Here is a 19898-nt window from a genome sequence, read left to right as displayed (position 1 = left end):
CATTGCCTGTGTATCTTATTTTTTGCTGCATGCAAAAACTTTTTTTTTTGTTTTTGAACATCTGTTTTTAAAACTTTGAGTTCCAAATTCTCTCCCCTCTTCCCTTCCCACCCACCCTCCCCAAGAAGTCGAGCAATTCAACCTAGGCCACACATGTATCATTATGTATAACCCTTCCACAATACTCATGCTGTGAAAGGCTAACTACATTTTGCTCCCTCCCAACCCATCCCGCTTTATTGAATTTTCTCCCTTGACCCTGTCCCCCTTCCAAAGTGTTTATTTTGATTACCTCCACCCCCATCTGCCCTCCCCTCCATCATCCCCCCGCCTTTTATTTTTTTTTTTATCTTCCTCCCTCTTCTTTCCTGTGTGGTAAGACACCCAACTGAGTATGTATGGTATTCCCTCCTCAGGCCAAATCCGATGAGAGCAAGGTTTCCTCATTCCCCCCTCACCTGCCCTCTCCCCTCCTCCCACAGAACTGCTTCCTCTTGCCACCTTTATGCAAGATAATCCACCCCATTCTATCTCTCCCTATCTCCCTCTCTCAGTATGTTGCTCTCTCATCCCTTAATTTCATTTTATTTCTTTTAGATATCTTCCCTTCCTCTTCAACTCACCCTGTGTCTGCTCTCTCTCTTTTACATATATATGTATATATATATAAAAACACATATATATACATATACATACATACACATACATATACACAGATATATACATACATACACATTCACCTATATATATATACATAAACATGCATAAATGCATATTCCCTTCAACTACCCTAATACTGAAGTCTCATGAATCATACACATCATCTTTCCATGTAGGAATGTAAACAAAACAGTTCAACTTTAGTAAGTCCCTTGCAATTTCCGTTTCTTGATTACCTTTTCATGCTTCTCTTGATTCTTGTGTTTGAAAGTCAAATTTTCTATTCAGTTCTGGTCTTTTCACTCAGAAAGCTTGAAAGTCCTCTATTTTATTGAAAATCCATATTTTGCCTTGGAACATGATACTCAGTTTTGCTGGGTAGGTGATTCTAGGTTTTAATCCTAGCTCCATTGACCTCCGGAATATTGCATTCCAAGCCCTTCGATCTCTTAATGTAGAAGCTGCCAGATCTTGGGTTATTCTGATTGGGTTTCCACAATACTCAAATTGTTTCTTTCTGGCTGCTTGCTGTATTTTCTCCTTGATCTGGGAGCTCTGGAATTTGGCGACAATATTCCTAGGAGATTTCTTTTTGGGATCTATTTGAGGAGGCGATCAATGGATTCTTTCAATTTCTATTTTGCCCTGTGGCTCTAGAATATCAGGGAAGTTCTCCTTGATAATTTCTTGAAAGATGGTATCTAGGCTCTTTTTTTCATCATGGCTTTCAGGTAGTCCAATAATTTTTAAATGATCTCTCCTGGATCTATTTTCCAGGTCAGTGGTTTTTCCAATGAGATATTTCACATTTTCTTCCACTTTTTCATTCCTTTGGTTCTGTTTTATAATATCTTGATTTCTCATAAAGTCACTAGCTTCCACTTGCTCCAATCTAATTTTTAAAGTAGTATTTTCTTCAGTGGTCTTTTGGACCTCCTTTTCCATTTGGCTAATTCTGCCTTTCAAGGCATTCTTCTCCTCATTGGCTTTTTGGAGCTCTTTTGCCATTTGAGTTAGTCTGTTTTTTAAGGTGTTGTTTTCTTCAGTGTATTTTTCAGTGTTTTTTTGGGTCTCTTTTAGCAAGTCATTGACTTGTTTTTCATGGTTTTCTCGCATCCTTCTCATTTCTCTTCCCAATTTTTCCTCTACTTCTCTAACTTGCTTTTCCAAATCCTTTTTGAGTTCTTCTATGGCCTGGGGCCAGTTCATGTTTTTCTTGGAGGCTTTTGTTGTAGGCTCTATGACTTTGTTGTCTTCTTTAGGCTGTATGTTTTGGTCTTCTTTGTCACCAAAGAAAGAATCCAAAGTCTGAGACTGAATCTGGGTGTGCTTTCACTGCCTGGCCATATTCCCAACCAACTAATTTGACCCTTGAGTTTTTCAGTGGGGTATGACTGCTTGTAGACTACAGAGTTCTATGTTCCACGTTTGGGGGGGAGGTGCCAGCTCTGCCACACCAGCACTGCTCCTTCCCCAACCCCCAACCCGGACTGGGCTTAGATCTCCAGCAGGCTGTGCACTCCTGCTCTGATCTGCCACTTAATTCCTCCCACCAGGTGGGCCTGGAGCCAGAAGTAACAACAACTGTAGCTGCCCCACCTCCGCTGCCCCTGGGGCAGGAAGCTGAACCGGGAACTCCTTCCACTCCCTCCACTCCCCCAGCTTTTCCCACTAACCTTCTCCGCGGTGTTTGTGGGTCGAGGGGTCTGGTAACTGCCACAGCTCACTGATTCAGGGCGCTAGGGGCCCCATCTGCCTGACTCCAAGTTTGGTTGTTCCACGCCGCGCAGGCTGGGCTCTGTTCCACACCGTTCCCAGCTCCCAGCTCCGTGTGGGATAGACCTCACCCACAGACCATCCAGGCTGTCCTGGGCTGGAGCCCTGCTTCCCTCTGCTGTTTTGTGGGTTCTGCCATTCTAGGATTGGTTCAGAGCCATTTTTTATAGGTTTTTGGAGGGACTCAGTACGGAGCTCACTCTAGTCCCTGCTTACCAGCCGCCATCTTGGCTCCGCCCCCCGATACGACACAATTTTGATTACATAAGATTGAAAAAGTTTTGCACAAGCAAAATACATGCAGTTAAAATTAGAAATGAAACAGTGTAAAAATCTTGGTAAATTTCTCTGACAAAGATCTCAAGTCTGAGATGTTTAAGATTGCATTGAAGCAAAAGTATGACATCTATTTTATAATGATCAAAGGACATAAAGATGGTTCCTGAAGAAATTCAAGCTAACAAAACACATAAAAACGCTCCAAAACACTTGTAACAAGAGAAATGTAAATTAAAATAACTTGCCTATTCACCTTACAACAATCAGAATGACAAATATACAACAAAAAACAAAATTAAAAAATTTGGATGAGCTACAGGAAAATAAACACTGCAGGAAGAATTGTGAAATGGTCATGACATTCTCAAAAGCAACTGGAACTATGCAGATGATTCAGTGATACTATTACTAGGACTGTACACTAAAAAGATGAAAGAAAGAGTAAAAGGACCCAATAATACAAATGTGTTAACAGCATACCAAAAGGGAGTATTCAATAGTTGGGCTGAACAAATTGTGGTATATGAATATAATGGCATGGTATTGCATCTTAAGTAATGACCAAAGCGATGGATTCACAGAAACCCAGTGAGAATTGTATGAATTCATTTGGGTGAATTGAAGTGAACTTGGAGAATCATTTATACAGTAACAAGAACACTGTATAGAAAAATACCTTCTAAAAGATTTAAGGATCTTTGATCAATGTAACGATCAACCATGACTCTAGAAGATCTCAGATGAAGCACAGTCTCTCCAGATAATGCAGAATGAGAGATATATTTAGACAAGGCAAATGTATGATTTGTTTTGCTCTTTGTAGTTGTTAAGTCATTTTAGCTGTCTCCAATTCTTCATGACCCCATTAGGAGTTTTCTTGGTAGAGCCTGAAGTGGTTTGCCATTTCCTTCTTCAGTTCACAGACAAGGAAACAGGGACAAACAGGGTTAAGTGACTTGCCTAGAGTGACACAGCTAGTAAGAATCTGAGGCCAGATTTGAATCCAGGAAGATGGGTCTTCCTTCATGGCCTGGCACTCGAACCACTTGCGCCACCTAGCTGAAACAAGCACTTCCATTGTTTTCTTCACTAATGCTTATTTGTTTTTTGGGTTTTTTTTTTGAGGGGGGGATGAAGATGATGACAGGGCAATTGGGGTTAAGTGACTTGCCCAAGGTCACACAGCTAGTACATGTATCAAGCGTCTGAGGCCAGATTTGAACTCAGGTCCTCCTGACTCCAGAGCCGGTACTCTACTCACTGTGCCACCTAGCTGCCCCTTAATGCTTATTTGTTAAAAGGACTGAGTTTTAATTTCAGAAGCGATGGGAGCTAGTGCTAGTGCTGCACTCTCTCCCTCCTGCCCTATCCTACCAAAATCCCTATAAAAATAAAGAGGGTTAGCAAAACACTTAAAAAATACACTTCAGAGACAAGTTCACAAAGCAATCAATAAGGAGGAAAGGTTTTAAAGTAATATCGTGAATTTATTACAAACTTAAAAAGCATGCTGTGTGTAATAGAGATTTCCTGGATTCACATATCCTCTTTTTTCTATTCTGCTTTGTATTTGGAAATTTTCTGGAATGTCTGTCAAGGTCAGAATTTTTAAAAGAAAAAGAAAATGAATGAGTAAAAAAAAAAAGCTTTGTCATATAAATGTAATGAAATACCATTGTGCTATAAAAAACAATAAACATGATGAAAAAAGAGAAGATGCAAATAAAACAGCATATATAAGGACTATAACCAATGTAAAGGGTAATAGCCAAAAAACTACTGAAAAAGGGAATGTTGCAGAATTACAAATGAAATAATCAAATTAATTCTTTCTTTTTAAATTGTTTTAAAATTTATTTTGTCCAGTAACTGTCTAAGTCATGATGTCAGAAATTCAACTGTCCTGTAATGAGTTAACTTTAGAAATATGGTTCTCTTGTTAATTAACTGTTCTATTTTTGTGTGAAAGATATGTTATCCTTGAAGGATGTCTGGTTTATTATCCAAAGAATTCTGGTCCACTATCTCTAACCTTGCAGGTGGATTCAAACAATGAACATTTCTTAGTCACAGAAGGGAAAGAGAGGGTTGTTATTAGCCCCTCATTCTCAATTTCCAACCAATCATAACCTGTTCTCTGTCTACGACATCCTGTTCCTTATTTTGCACTTCCCTAAAATCTATTAAAAAAAAAGGTACCTATCCCTCAACCTCAGGGTCTTAGTTTTTCTGGGGAGGCTGAAATCCTATTGGCAAATTCATCCTTTACTAATTAACTAATCATGCTCCAAACTCTGTGCCTCAGTCTATCTTAATTTTTAAATTATTATTTAAATGTTCCACAAAGAACAAAGATGGCACTGAAGAAGAGAACGTCTTGCAAGCTGAGATAAGGCTAATAAAACACTGCCTAGCTGCCCTTAAGTCCAAATCATAGAATACTGAAGAGGTGGTATATGCAATCCTCAGAGAGTAAGCTACTCTGTATGAGTCACTTTGGGTTTTTGTTTCCACACCTGCAAAATTAACGAGCTATATTAAACAACCTGTGCAGTACCTTCTAGCTAAAAATCTATGCCTCTATGTAAACTTATGCCCCTTTAAAATTTTTTGATTTATCCTAATATCTCTTAATAAAAATTGGGTAACATCTCAAATTAAATAGGGAGGAAAAAGAGGCCTAAAAGACTGCCCAAGGCCACAAATTCAGAACAACAATAAAGACTTTTTAAGAAAGCATTGCCTCCCCACTTTTCTCCATGATCACATCAAACAGCATTTCTCAAAGTGTAGTGGGTAGACTCCTAGAGGTCCCCAGATCCTTTTTAAGGGGTCAGCAAGGTCAAAACTATTTTCATAATAATATTAAGATATTATGAATCTTCTTCATATACTTCAAACAATTTATCACAACAGATAAAATGCAGAAGGAGATGAGAATCTGGCAGTTTTCTATTGAGCCAGACATTATAGATTTTTTTTAAAAATGTAAAAAATAATGCTGGCATTCTTGCTCATTTTTATTTTCCACCAAAAATGTTGTTTATTGTTATTTTCATTTGGTTCCTAAATATTTTTTAAAATCAGTTTTAATCTAATAGAAATAAATACCATTAGGCATAACTTATAAAAGGTGTTTGAATCCTAATTTAAAGAATTCATTTGAAAAAAGAATTTTATTTATGGAGTATTGTAATAGATTTCTCAGTGAACAGGAGATTAAATCACTATGATTCACTTTGGCTTTCCTCTCCAAAGAATGCATATATTTCTAATATCCACTAACTTGGGGATTTTAGGAAACAAGCACTTAACCACACTTGGGGCTCAATGCTGTTACAAATTCAATGAAGCACATGGAAAAAATTTGGGGTGAAAAAATCCCCCAAAACATGTAAAATAATTATAATACAAGGAAAATTAAAATAATCAACTTGATCTTATACAGATTTTTAACTATCATAAAGATAAATCATTCTTTTCATTTTAAGTTAATTCTGCTAACATGTTAATTCTTTTTTATCAAATGGTTATATAATCTAGAGTTAACAGATTTGTATCCTAGAATTTTTTTCTGACCTTGATAAATTAAGTATGGCCCAAACTTTTTATGAGAACAATTTGTGAAAATAAAATTAAATGCTAAATTTTGGTTTTCTACCTTTAAGTCCAAAATAATTTTTGCTTGGCAGGTCTTGAGCAAGATTATGTCTACTCTATGCTGGTTCTGTGGATTGACTGGAAATGATATGAAATCTCTGCATTACATTACTTACAAAATTTATGTTATATACAATGTATCAAGTACTTAAGCACTTAAATTCCCTGACCTTTAATTTCATCACCTTAATTCTAGAAAATTACATTTTTGTTATCTACCAATCAGGGACGCTGGGAGAAAAATAATTCCCAACTGTAAAGAATTTGGTAAATCTGAGTTTTTGTTGAGTGTCTATTACTTAAAAAAAAAAACCCACTTAATTACTAACATCTCTATTTTCAACCTTATATCCATGTATTCCTAAGAAGACAATACAATTATAAATACTGTTAGAAAAAAACCCTACAATTCACAGCTTGTTTAATATCTCCTAAGGATATACGGGCAAAATTGTACCCTGTAAGATTCTCATCTGCTTTTTGATAAAGAGTAATTTAGTTCCAAGTAAAAAGAAATACATTATAGGCTACAGACCACTTGAAAATTATCAGGAACTTTTTGGGGGCAAAATTGGGAAAAATCATTATATCTTAAACTAGTCCATTTTTCATGACTATAGACAAAATTAAGTTCTAAGTTGTTTGCATTTTGTTTCTAATTTCAAAAACCACTGCCAATTATCTGTCTGGTTTCTTTAGTTTCATGATCATATATGAAAACTGATTTCTATTACTGTAAAAATAATCCATCTCAAGTAATTTCAAAATGCCTCTGACTGCAGCATTTTATTACAGCTTAGTTCTTTTAAGAGAATCCTACCAGGTCCATCATCTGTATCATTCTGGCCGGCTTCCCAAACTTCTGGTTTTGTCCCAAAGCCATCAGTGGCTGAAGAATCTGTGTAGTCTGCAGGGTTAAATGTCCTAGGATTTGAAAATAATTGCAAAGTAAAGTTAAAATTCCAACATCAAAATTCTAAAATGTTAAAGTATTGCTGCTTTGCTATAGGAAAAGTCCCCATTTCCTTTTACTTCTCATAGTAGCCCTCACAAAAAAAAACAAACCACATTTATTCAGTTTTGTAACATTGCTTTTTGTTAATACACAATTACACTCACTAAATTTAACTAGACATCTTTAAACTGCCTTACGAAACTGCTGTATTTGTTCTATTCCCCTTATCAAATCATTTCATGGGAATGAAACATAAGCTGAATATTACAATTATAGAAAGCACCTGTGGCAGAAATGAACCAGCAAAAGCAAGATGGGTAAAGGAAATAAGAAGGGAAACAAGTCAGACTGGAAAACTGATACTTACCCCATACCTTGGGATGAGAAACGCCCTGCCCCTCTCCCTCTCCCTCGTCCAAATCCTATGAAAGGAAGCAAAAGAGAATATCTTATACGGCGGCAGACAGTATTTTAATTCCCTTTCCAATAATTTCCTTAACTGTCAATATCTCCTACTGTCTCCAAAAATATTCTATTCTTTATCTATAGCAGAAAGCCCAATAACTAAGCACATGGTGACAGTGATGAAGCAAAGGAGTCTAGCTCCATTAAAGAGTTAAATCATTGAACAAATTATTCAGCTCAATTGTTGGGCCAATCAGTGAGGTCAACTGCGGGGAGGTTGGCTTCAGAAAACAGGGCAGAGGTTTGCTGGGCTGAATTAATACCCAGCTACACCAGCTCATAATAAAGCACCATCAATGTGGCACTAAACTGTTAGGACTGATTTCTAAGAGATAAGAATAAACTTACCGACAAGGAAAAGTAATAGAAAGGCCAAAGAATTATCTGGGGAGGACAAGGACTTAAGCAATTAAATAACAGCAGACCCCTCTTTCCCACTTTGTTTCTCCCTTTGTCATGATACTATGCAATTAATACATAAACTACACAGAGTAAGCTCCAAAAGTTGATTTTTGTCTAGAAAACCAAACATTTTCCTATAGGAAAATGTCTTAAAATAATGACTGGATCTCTAGTGTAGCCTGTAAGGACCTAATAATACATAATGGTACCTTCTTAAAAAATGCATAAAATCCAACAATTTACAACAAGGTTTCAGTGACAAAATGTTCACTTTCTAACATGAGTTTTTCCATCTTTTCAGCTAAAGCCCCAGCACAAACACAGGACCTATCATCTATGTCCCCTTCCCAAAATACCACCATCACAAAATCCTTTCCTAGGAGACACAGAAGTAGTATTTTCTCTAGCTCCAAACTATTGGCAGGAAGACCGCACATATGAAATGGGGGTGAGGGGTGGGGGAGAGAGGTCCTCAGCAATGAATGAATTAGGAAAATCATGTTTCCTTTATCATCCAATAACTATCATCAAACAATCACAAGGAGGGAGGATAAGAGAAAAGATGGAAACTCTGGTTAGAGAGAAAACAAGTTCCACAGGAGGTCAGTAGCAGCAGAGGTTTTGCAGCAACATTATTAGTGTGTTGAGAGGGTAAGGTCATTTTATATGAAAGGGATGTTCTAAAACTAGATGTTTTTAAGTCAAGTATTGCCTCGGGATTTAATGCAATCAGTACATGTTATAAGAAAAAGAGTATCTAGAACAGTGAGACAAAACTCAAATCGAAATAAATCCCATGGGGGCAGTTAGGTGGTGCAGTGAGTAGAGCACTGGCCCTCGAGTCAGGAGGATCTGAGTTCAAATCCGACCTCAGACACTTGACACACGTAATAGCTGTGTGACCTTGGGCAAATCACTTAACCCCAATTGCCCTCCCAAAACCCCCAAAACAAACAAACAAATAAATAAATCCCAGATGGCTCTAGATTGATTAGATATCCACAAATTAACATTCTTTAATGTATTGTGTTAAACATCTCCCAATTATATTTTAATCTAGTTCAACTGCCTTCAGTTGACACCTCTGATCTAAAGGATTTCATCACTGACAAAGTGCCTCTTGCATTTGTACTCTTCACTAAAAGGCCTCCTTAAGAGTAGCAAGCTACACCTGTTTTATACTTCATCTGATATTAATAATCAAAAGGTTGAACAAAGCTCCCTGTTATATCCTATGTAACTGACATGCATGGGAAAAAATTTGTTGGAGGACAAATATTGTCAAGATATTTTGCTTTTGATGGAACATTTTTCACAGTCACAAATCCATCAGAGAGAGAAAAAGAGGGAGGTAGAGAAGACAGAAACAAATGGGATACATAAGGAATACATTGGTCAACATAAATTTTAACAAGATATATAATCAGAAGGAATAAAAGGTCAAGAATATCAAGGGAATCAAAGAAAAAAATGGGAAAGAAGAGGGTCCAGCAGTATCATATCTCAAACAAGGCTACAAAGCTATAATTGTCATCTGATCCTCTCAATGCTCCTGTGATGTAGGATTTCATCCTCAGTTTATGGATAAGGAAACTGAGACTGAGAGAGATTATGTGACTTGTCTGGAGTCACAGCTAGTCAGCAGTATCTTAAGAGATGAGGCTAACTCTGGCCTTCCTAACTGTAATTCCATTGCTCTATCTGCACCAATACCTACCTACCTGAGAAGCCTAAGATTATCATGACTTCCAAAAATAAGATAGTTCCTTTGTACTATGACCTGGTCAAAAGACAGCTACAGTATTATAATCGATTTTGGAAGCCAGAGTTTAGGAAAGAAAAAGCTATAAAGCTTCCAAAGAGAAGCAACCTAGGATGGTCAAAGGCCTTACATCAATATCACATCAAGAATGACTGAAAACTAGGAACGTCTGGCCTGCAGTACTAGTTGTCCTCAAGTACTGAAGGACTGTCACTTGTGAAAATAGTTATATTTGTTCCATTTGGTGCCAAAGTACAAAACCAGAAACAATGAGAAAATTCAAAGAGGCAAATTTATGAGGAAAACCTTCCTAACAATTAGAGCTGTCCAAAAGTAGAAGAGACTGTGCCTCAAGAGGTAGTGGGTTCCCCATCACATGAAAATTTCAAGGATGTTCATGATTGTTGCTTTCCTAAATTATACTAGATGCCCCGCCCCGCCCCAACCAAGGTCTCTTCTAATTCTAAAAGACCCATAGTACAATGTAGGATTTAACTTTTTCATTTACATTTGGAAAGCAAAACCGGCCAACATATACAGCATCAACAATTCCACAATACCAAAAAGGTAGTTTTACTCAAGGTCAGCCTCTTGAGCAACAAGAGTGGAGAGCAAGTATTAAATTTCTTGATTTGTTTATTTAGCAAAGACCTCTTTTTAAAAGGAATTTATATCTTAAAAAATATAGTCAACTAGATTACTGATAGTAACAACTACCACATCCATTAATTATTTTAATAGCACTGAATCGAATGGAAATCAGACGAATGGTCCATGGAGTAAAGTGTGTCGACAATTCTTTCAAAAGAAAAGAATAAAATTAATGTCATAAAAAGTGCCTATATATCCTCTCACCCAGAAATTTCACTAAGTGTACAACCCAACAAAATCAATCACAAAATGAAAGATCACATATGCTACAAAATATTTATAGTAGCATTTTTTGTAGGAAAAAAACAAAGGAGTTACCCATCAGCTAGAGAATGGCTAAATAAATTTTAGCACTTGAATATAACAGAATGTTACTGTGCTGTAGGAAAAAAGGTGATGAATACAGAAAACCATAAAAGACTTCCATGAACTAATGAAGTGACATAAGCAAAATCAGGAAAACAATATACAAAATGAATCAAACAATGTAAATGCAAGAACAGCAACAAAACAAATGAAAGTAAATGCTACATGGAAAGACTTACATGAGATGATGAAAATGGAAATAGGCAGAGCCAGGAAAAAATCTATGCAATGATAGCAGCAATGTAAATAGAAAGCACTACCACCAGAAAATAACTGATACCGAAACACTGCTGTATTACAAAGAACAAAGACAAGCTGAGAAGACATTTCTCTATACTCTTCTGCAGAGCTACAAAGTCCAAAAGTGTGTGTGGTGTCAGATTTTTTTATATGTATCAACTGCTTTGCTTAAATTTTTTCCTATTCCTCCTTTCTTTGCACCAAAAAAAAAATTTCCTCATTATGAGAGAGTGTTCTCTGGCAGGAAGCAGAGGGAAATCCAAGGGACAGAAAGCAATTCATAAGAAACTATTAAAAATGAAGGCTGGAGTCTATAAAGACCAAGCTCAGGCCTAACAGATTTGAGAACATAGCAACACCACATCTCTGAAGAGATACGGTGGAAAGGGGACATGAACAAAATCTCAGTGACTGTCAGTTAAGAAATTAGATCTAGATGTGAGTTGAAAGTGGCTAGGCTACTTACTATGGCTATGTGACTTTGGGCAAATCATTTAACTTCTATGCGCCTGAGTCTCTCATCTCTAAAATGAGGTGGTTGGACTAGTTCTAACACCCTTTTCCAGTACTAAGTGTATGATCTTACTTTTTAATGCAAAACATGTGCTACAAAGAATTCTAAATTACTGATTTATAAATTATGACATTTTAAAATCTCTCCTTTGTAATTCCTTAGGATCTTCTCATAATTGAGAATGAATGTACCAGTAGGTAAGTAATTCAGTAAGAAACATGGGTAATCTATTACCAGCCTACCAAGACACCAGTATTCTTTTCAAAATGGGTTATATTTTTTAAAAATCATGCCACCCAAGAAACATATTTTCGCACCTTTTGAAAGAGAATATATTGTGAAAAGGACAAAGGGAAAAGAGAAATTTAGAACGAATTCACTGTAGTGTTTGCAATATCACAATAGAAGGGTAGATTCAGCTATACATACAGTTCTTAAAAATATACAGTTACAATATTAGATCAATACAATATGTACAAGAACACTTAAATAATGTACACTGCTTGGAAATGCATTTCACAAATTATTTATAAAGGAAAAGAGAACACCAGAAAAGGTCAAAGAATTCTATCATCTCAGGATTGCAATGGGTCTCAGAAGCAATCAGATGTCATCAGGATGACTACCAAGACAGTTTCTTGGTTCCCAGCCCACAGTGATCTTTGTGAGGAATATTTCTCACTTTCATAATATGTAAAAAGAAAGACAAACACACAAATCAGGAAATGATGATTCATTTTACTAAAGGACTCAGCATTAAATTCCCTTAAATATCAAGCCACTTGAATCAATCAACACACATTTAATTTCCCACAGTACCAGTCACTAGAATAAGAGATGGGGAAATAAAAACAAATATGAAACGGTTCCTAGGCTCAATGATGTTACACTCTTAAAAGGTAAGATAGCATGTACATATAGAAATAGAAATACATGCACAAGATACAAAATTCAAGCTAGTTTTTGGAGGGAGGGTGCTATCCAGTGGTAGAATCAGAAAATGCTTTGAGTTGAAATTTGAAGGAAATAGAGGAATTCCAAGAGGCAGATGAGGAGGAAGAATCTTATAGACATAAGGGAGTCAAGGTAACGTACAGAGATGGGAAATGGAGGTAGGTTTAGCAACAGGGAAGCACAACAATTACAAGTGTTCAGCTACGGAGTTGAGGGCCTGAAACAGGGTAATGGCTACGAGAGTGAAGAGAAATGTATGGATTATAGAGATATTTGGGGATAAAAAAATTATGTTATTTGGCAAATTCTTGGATGTGTGGAGTGAGTAGTGGAATACGAAAATAAGGCTGCAAAACTGGGTAGCTGGAAGGATGTTGGCAACTTGAAAAGTAACAACAAAGTCTGGAAAGGGATTTGGGGACAGAGTGGAAGTAGAGCTAATGGGTTCGGTTTTGGACATGTTGAGTTTAAAACGCTGATGAGACCTTCAGTCTGAATATGTCCAAAAGGTAGTTGGCAAAGAGAAGGAATAAAATACGGATGACCCAAAAAAGAAGAGACGTCAGAACGGTGACCTCTTGAGCATGAGACTGGAGTAAAAGAAGACATAGGGGGATGATAACATGAAGGGGTTTTGAGATGAGAAGGAGGGGATTCGTAGCGAATGATTTTGATTTTCTTATGATGAAACTATGAGACTCTATACAAATATATGAAAGTACATTTTAAATATCCTATATTTAAGGTCCTATTTTATATTTATCACAACATATTTTATGGTAGTAAGGATATATAAATAAAGAAGATGCCCCTTGATCAGGGAATTGCTAAATAAACTGTGATATAGTCAAATGTAACAGGATTTCCCTGGTCAATAGTAAAACAACAAAATGAATACAGAGAAATACAGGACATGTTACATGAACCTATATGAAATAAAGTAAGCAGAATCAGGAAAACAACATACATAATGGTTGTAACAACATAAATGGAAAAACTAAACAACAAAACAAGCAAAATCAATGCTGATTATAAGGGATGGTATAGAGATGAAAGGAGGAGAATGGAATGTAAAAATTAGGGCAATATAAAAACAAAAGGTATCCATAATAAATAATTATTTTAAAAAACTGAATGTTGAAAAATTGTAATGACTCAGCTAGGGTCAAAAAGGACAATGAGAAAACATCCTTCTCCTCATGCTCATGCTCCTTTGCAGAAGTAGGGGTCCACAGATATAGGATGCTGTATATAATGTCAGAGTTTTTGATATATTGATTAGTTATGCTGAACTCCTTCTCCCATTCCCTTAAATGCTTTATTATAAGGCACTGTTTTCTATAAGGGGCTTACAGAATGGCTACAGGAACAGGTGATATACAAAATATATTATCAACAATCTATTTTTAAAAGGCACCTTTTTTCCTTAAATCAAAATACTCAGAGAAAAAATTCCTGAGGAAAATATCTGCTCTATATAATGGATACTACATATTTTCAATATTCTCTCATTATGTTTATATCATACAAAAGATATTATCTTCTACATACTATTTTGGAATTCCTCATTCATAATGAGAAATTCAAATTAAAGGAAGTCTGATGTTGCAATTCACATCCATCAGATGGGCAAAAACTACAAGAAAGAAAAACGACAAAGGTGGGAGAAGGCTGGAAGCAAACACTTTATTGACCCATTTTTGGAGGAGCTATGAAGTAGTCTAGCCAATCTTCAATGCAATTTGAACCTATGCCTAAGGTCATTAAACTGCTTATATATACTTTGAACCTAGGTTACTAGGTTATGTATCACTACCAGACCTAAACCCTAAAGAAAGGAAAGAAGAACAAAGGGTTCTAAATGTACAAAAGTATTTATGATCTTCCTTTTATAGTGGAAAAGAATCTGGTTGAAGATATTATGGTTTATGAATGTAATGGAGCATTATTATTTTTAAAGAAATTATCAAAGTGATGGTGTTTGAGAAACAGGGCAATTTGAAGGAAATGACAAAGAGTGAAGTGAACAGAACAAGAAGAACTTGTATAGTAAAAACTTGTATAGTAAAAACACTGTAAAGACAACTTTCAAAGACTGATCATTGTAGTAACCAATTACATTTCAAGGAGACAAATGGATAGAAACTTTTAACCAATCTCCTAAAAGAGAATGCACATTTAAGGTAAAGAATGAGACATATCCTTTTGGAAAGAGCAAATGTGGTATTGGTTATGATTAACTATGCATATTAGTCACAAGCATCTTGTTCTTTTTTTTCCAATGAGGGTAAGGGCAGAAGTGGGAGGAAAAGAAAAGAAACATTTAACTGTAAAAAATTAAATTTAAAAAAAAAATTGACTAGTATCACCACTGGGTCAATTTGTTTTTGGTTGGGAGTTTGATGCAAGGCTAACAATGCCTTGTTCAACTTTAAAGTGAAATTGAATTAGATGATTTCCAATAACTGCCTCACTCCTAAAATTACAGAATTAAGCACTTAAAGTGAAAATACGGTGAAATAAAAATCTTCCTAATACAACACTCTTAATGAGTTTTCACTGCTAGGGAAAAAAAATCCTATGTAGTGCAATTAGTGAATTCTGAAGGTCCCATGACAAAGGTATCGTTGTGAAATTCCTACCACAGGAGTTCTAGGCTGTAACAATATCTACTACAGGGGATCCTAACCACAAGTTACAAAGATTTCAGGGGATCCATGAGTTTTTTTCAATTTAAAAAAAAAATTTAAACTTGTACACTAAAACTTAAATACAATAAGAAAAGAAAAAGAAACAAATATTAAAACTGAAATACAGAATAAGAAAAAAAAAGCATTGCCATGTGCACAGCAGAACATAAGAGGATTCAAAATGTACAATAAATTTCCATTTCAAGAAAGCCTATATAATACTACGCATTGTGTTCAGAGCTATCTATCTTTGCTTTCTTGAAAGTTTTCTTTTGTTCTCTGCCGTGTACCTTTTATTTTGGTTTTTTCCCCTTCCTCCTCCCACCCTTCCCTCAAGAAGGCAACAATTAAGTTCAGGCAGACACAGACACACTTACATATACACTTAGCTATCTATAATCATACTCATATATAGTCATATACATCTATGTAAGACTGTACTATACTTATTTGCCCTCTGTTTGTCTATGGGTGGATAACCTTTTCCTTCATCAGTCCAAGTCTTTTCATATTTTTTCTAAGTCCACCAACTTGTCATTTCCTACACCACAGCAACATTTCATATTTATACTATCTAGTTATTTTAAGTAGTCTAAAACAATGTTGATTAATACAGCTGACTTACAGTGTCACTTCCACATTTTTCTCTTTTAGCTTTAACTTGGTCTGAGATCATGATCACTACCCCTGCTTCCCCCCCCCAATAAATTCTACTCCTCATCTTTATTTTATGTTTATGCGTATCTATTTATTCCCTATCCCTCCTGACTCTTCTATTTTACTTCTATCTACCTTGCCCTCTTAATACTTAACCTCCCTCCCCACCTCCCCCCAGGATCCCTCCCTTATCCTCCCATTCCCATTAATCTGTATACATCCCCCTTACCCTATTACCTCATCCTCTCCTCTATCCCCTCCCTGTCCACGCTCCCTATCCCCTTAGCCTTTTATTTCTTTCTGAATTTAGATTTTCTTATATTCTTCGAAATATATATGTATTGTTCCCTCTTAAACCCATTCCCAATGAAAGTAGGGTTCCAGAGCTACCAGCCCTCCTCCCCCATCTAATTCCTCTGTGTCAGTTCTGCCTCTCACACCTCATTTGTATAATTACTCTTTTCACTTTTTCCTAAACAATTTTACTTGTTAGAACCCTATTATACTGAGGTCTACCCCAATCCTTCTTTTAAACTACCCAATTACTAATAACAATCTCAGACATATGTTTTACATTTCCTCATATAAAAAATAAAGTCTGTCCTTATTGAATCACTTGTAATTAGTCTTTGATACGTACCTTGTATTTTTCTTGGATCTTATATATGTCAAATCTTCTGTTAAGCTCTTTTTTTTAAAAAAAAAAAAAACAAAATCCTGAAAGTCTGGCAATTTATTAAATGTCCATTTCTTTTCATTCAGGGTTATGTTTAACTTTTGGGTGAATCCATAAATTGGGGGGGGGGGGGGGAAGGCAAGGCAACCAGAGTAAAGTGACTTACTTGCCTAGGTCACACAACTAGTAAGTGACAAGTGTCTGAGGCCGAATTTGAACTCAGGTCCTCCTGAGTCCAGGGCTGGTGCTCTATTCACTGCACCACCTACCTGCCCCAAATCCATAATTTTTTTTTTAAACACTGTAGTAAGAATATCAATATCATTGGTTTCCTTTAGAATTCTTTGTATTTTATATATCTAAAAACACTGTTCTGAGAATGGTGCATATCATATACAAAAAAGGTTAAGAATCCCCGTTCCACTAAGTTAAGAAATACAGCAAGCTTCCCCTGCTCCTGTCCCACTAAAGAAAACAATTCTTTCAAACAGATACAGAAATCACATTCAAATGAATCCTGATTGGAAAATCCAAGTGAAAACAAAAATCACAGTGAATCATTTTTTCATCCCAGGTAAGCAGGGAGAGACAGAGGTCTGTGGACACTAGAGAGAGGGTACAGCAATAAGCATGCCATGAGGAGTATTCCAGCTCAGGGAGATGTTGATTTACCAAGACAAAGAGGATCCCATCCTAGCACAAAGGAGTTGAAAAACTTTTGCATGGTGCAGGAAGAGACACCAGCCAGGAGTTCTGTTCTCATTTACTACCCAGTTCTAAGTCACTGATCCAGGGCAGACTGAAGAGCCTAGAGGGGCACTCCAGAGTAAAGAGCAGATGCTGCCCCTAGGTCAAGTACTGAGCCAGAAATAAGTTCAAAAGTGTTGCTCAAATCCCAAGAGCAGAACGAAGGTCTCTGTTCTAGGCTCCAGCCCAGTCTGAAGCTTGCAACAGAATAACCGGAGTAGGTATCCTAGAACAAAGGGGAGCCTCTAGTTCCATCACTCCGAACAAGCAGGGCTTCTTCAATAGCTGACAGGGGTGAAGATCAGCAGCAGCTGCAATCTACTAAACTACAAACAAAGTGAACCTAAATGCCCACTGTCCAGACACAAACCAAGGGCAACGGCAGAGCAAGGGGGTGGGGGTGGGGGTCATCAGACTTTGCCATAGCTGAGACTACTTATGAAACAGTGAAAGTTTGCAGGTTACCAGCCTGCCTCTGAAACCCTGGAAGAACACAACACTCAATACCCCCCAAAAAGCAACAGCAGGAACAACCTAGACATTACTTTCAATAGAACAGAACTAGAAGTTAACAAAAAGTCAGGAAGGAGGCAGGAAGAAAGACCAAACAAAAAAAAAGATTGTACCATAAAAGCAAGTATGATAAAGTGACTAAAATGTCCATGCCCTCTGAACCCACAGATTTCATTATTAGGTGTATACCACAAGGAGGCCTTTGACAAGAAGCTCCCATACACACTGAAATATTTATAGCAGCATTTTTTATGATAGCAAAGAATTGGAAACAACAAATACTCAATAACTGGGTATGAATGTAATGGAATATAACTGTGCTTAAATATTTAATGTGATGAAATCAGAGAAGCATGGAAAGATCTATATGAACTGATAATGATGTAAGCAGAGAGAACAACAAATACATTAAATAAAACAATGTAAACAGAAACACAAACATAAAAGAACAAGTATAAGTTGAAAGGAAAGATGTGATATAATGTTCCTAATTCACCCCTTCTCAGAGGAGGAAAGTCCACTTGTGCTGCACATTACATGTTTTTGGACATTTTTGTTGTACTATTCAGTAATACTGACTTTTCTCCCTGCTCTTTGTTCCCTTTCTGTCTTTAAAAAGCAGTATTTGTTCTATGATGTGGCTCTTGGGGAGGCAAAAGGATATTTGGGTAAACTACGGCTATGTTAAAACACAAAAGATTTTAAATCTTTAAATTTTAAAAAGTTTTTTTTTAAAGTTTATTCTGGTGTAAGGAATAATCAAGACACAAACCCAGAAGAAGAAAATGACTTTAAAACAAAAGCAAAGTCTCAAAGGAAAACACAGGTCGGCCACAAAACCAACTAGAAGTTCTGGAATAGATGAAACAAGGGTTTTAAAGACTAACTGAAATGAGACCACTCAAGGGAAAAACTGAAAAAGAAATGAGAGCTATGAAAGAAAGACTAGAAAGAATTAAGTTTGGCACAAGATGTACAAAACTGTCACAAAAGTGACAAATTCCATGAAAATCAATATTGACCAAATATCATATTGATGGTGATGATATCAGCTAACATTTATACAGTGCTTACAACGTGCCAGGTACTATACCACATATTATACAATTATTATCTCACCTGGGATGTAGGTGCAATTATCACCCCTATTTTATAGATGCAGAAACTGAGGAAAACATAGACGAACTGACTTGACCAGGGTCACACAGCTACTAAGTGTCTGACGCCAGATTTAAACTCAGGTCTTCCTGACTCTAGGCATGCTGCTCTATCCACTATACCACATAGCTGTCCCTGAAGATAAAGACTCCTTGACATATTAAATATCTCAAGGTAAAAAAAGACTTTAAAAAAGAAGAAAATTTAAACTATCTTATAGCAATTAACTGACCTTGAAAACAGACAGAGATGAAATTTAAGAATCATTGGACTACCTGAAATCCATCACCAAAAATGGAGTGTAGACTTTGTGGATCAAGAACTCTCAAAACAGCTCAGATCTCTTAAAAACAAAGGGCTAATCAAAAACAGAAAGAACCCACTGGTCACTTTCTGAAAGAAACCTCAAAATGAAAACTCCTAGGAACGTGATGGACAAAATGAGAAGCTTCCATGTAAAAGAAAAAAAAACACTTCAAAAAGCAAGCAAGAGCGAATTCAAGTTCTGAGGAACCAGAGTTAGGATCGTGCGCAATTTAGCAGCCACAACTACAGCGAAACAAAGAATCTGGAATACAACATTCCAGATGGCAAAATTCTTACAACCAAGAATTAACTTAACCAGCATAACTAAGTATAATCCTACAGAAGAATGGATCTTTAACAAAAGAGGACTTCCAGGCATTTCTGATGAAAAGATCACAGTTACACAAAAACTGGAAGCACTAACAAAAGCCAAGAGAAATATAAAAGGTAAACATGAACAATCATAA

The 19898-nt window shown here is 36.4% G+C and overlaps 1 protein-coding gene across 1 annotated transcript in view; it reads right to left on the bottom strand.

Annotated features, from left to right (window-relative positions):
- The window catches only part of UBAP2 (ubiquitin associated protein 2), a 126945-nt gene that overhangs the window by 59557 nt on the left and 47490 nt on the right, over positions 1 to 19898 (bottom strand). The window contains 2 exon segments of the mRNA XM_036739113.1: positions 7196 to 7299; positions 7698 to 7752. Of these exon segments, the coding sequence (XP_036595008.1) occupies positions 7196 to 7299; positions 7698 to 7752 (159 nt within the window).

This window comes from Trichosurus vulpecula, chromosome 1 (assembly GCF_011100635.1).
Source record: "Trichosurus vulpecula isolate mTriVul1 chromosome 1, mTriVul1.pri, whole genome shotgun sequence".
Classification (NCBI taxonomy): domain Eukaryota; kingdom Metazoa; phylum Chordata; class Mammalia; order Diprotodontia; family Phalangeridae; genus Trichosurus; species Trichosurus vulpecula.
Note: the sequence above shows the minus strand (reverse complement) of the source record. Positions and strands in the feature narration are given on the sequence as shown.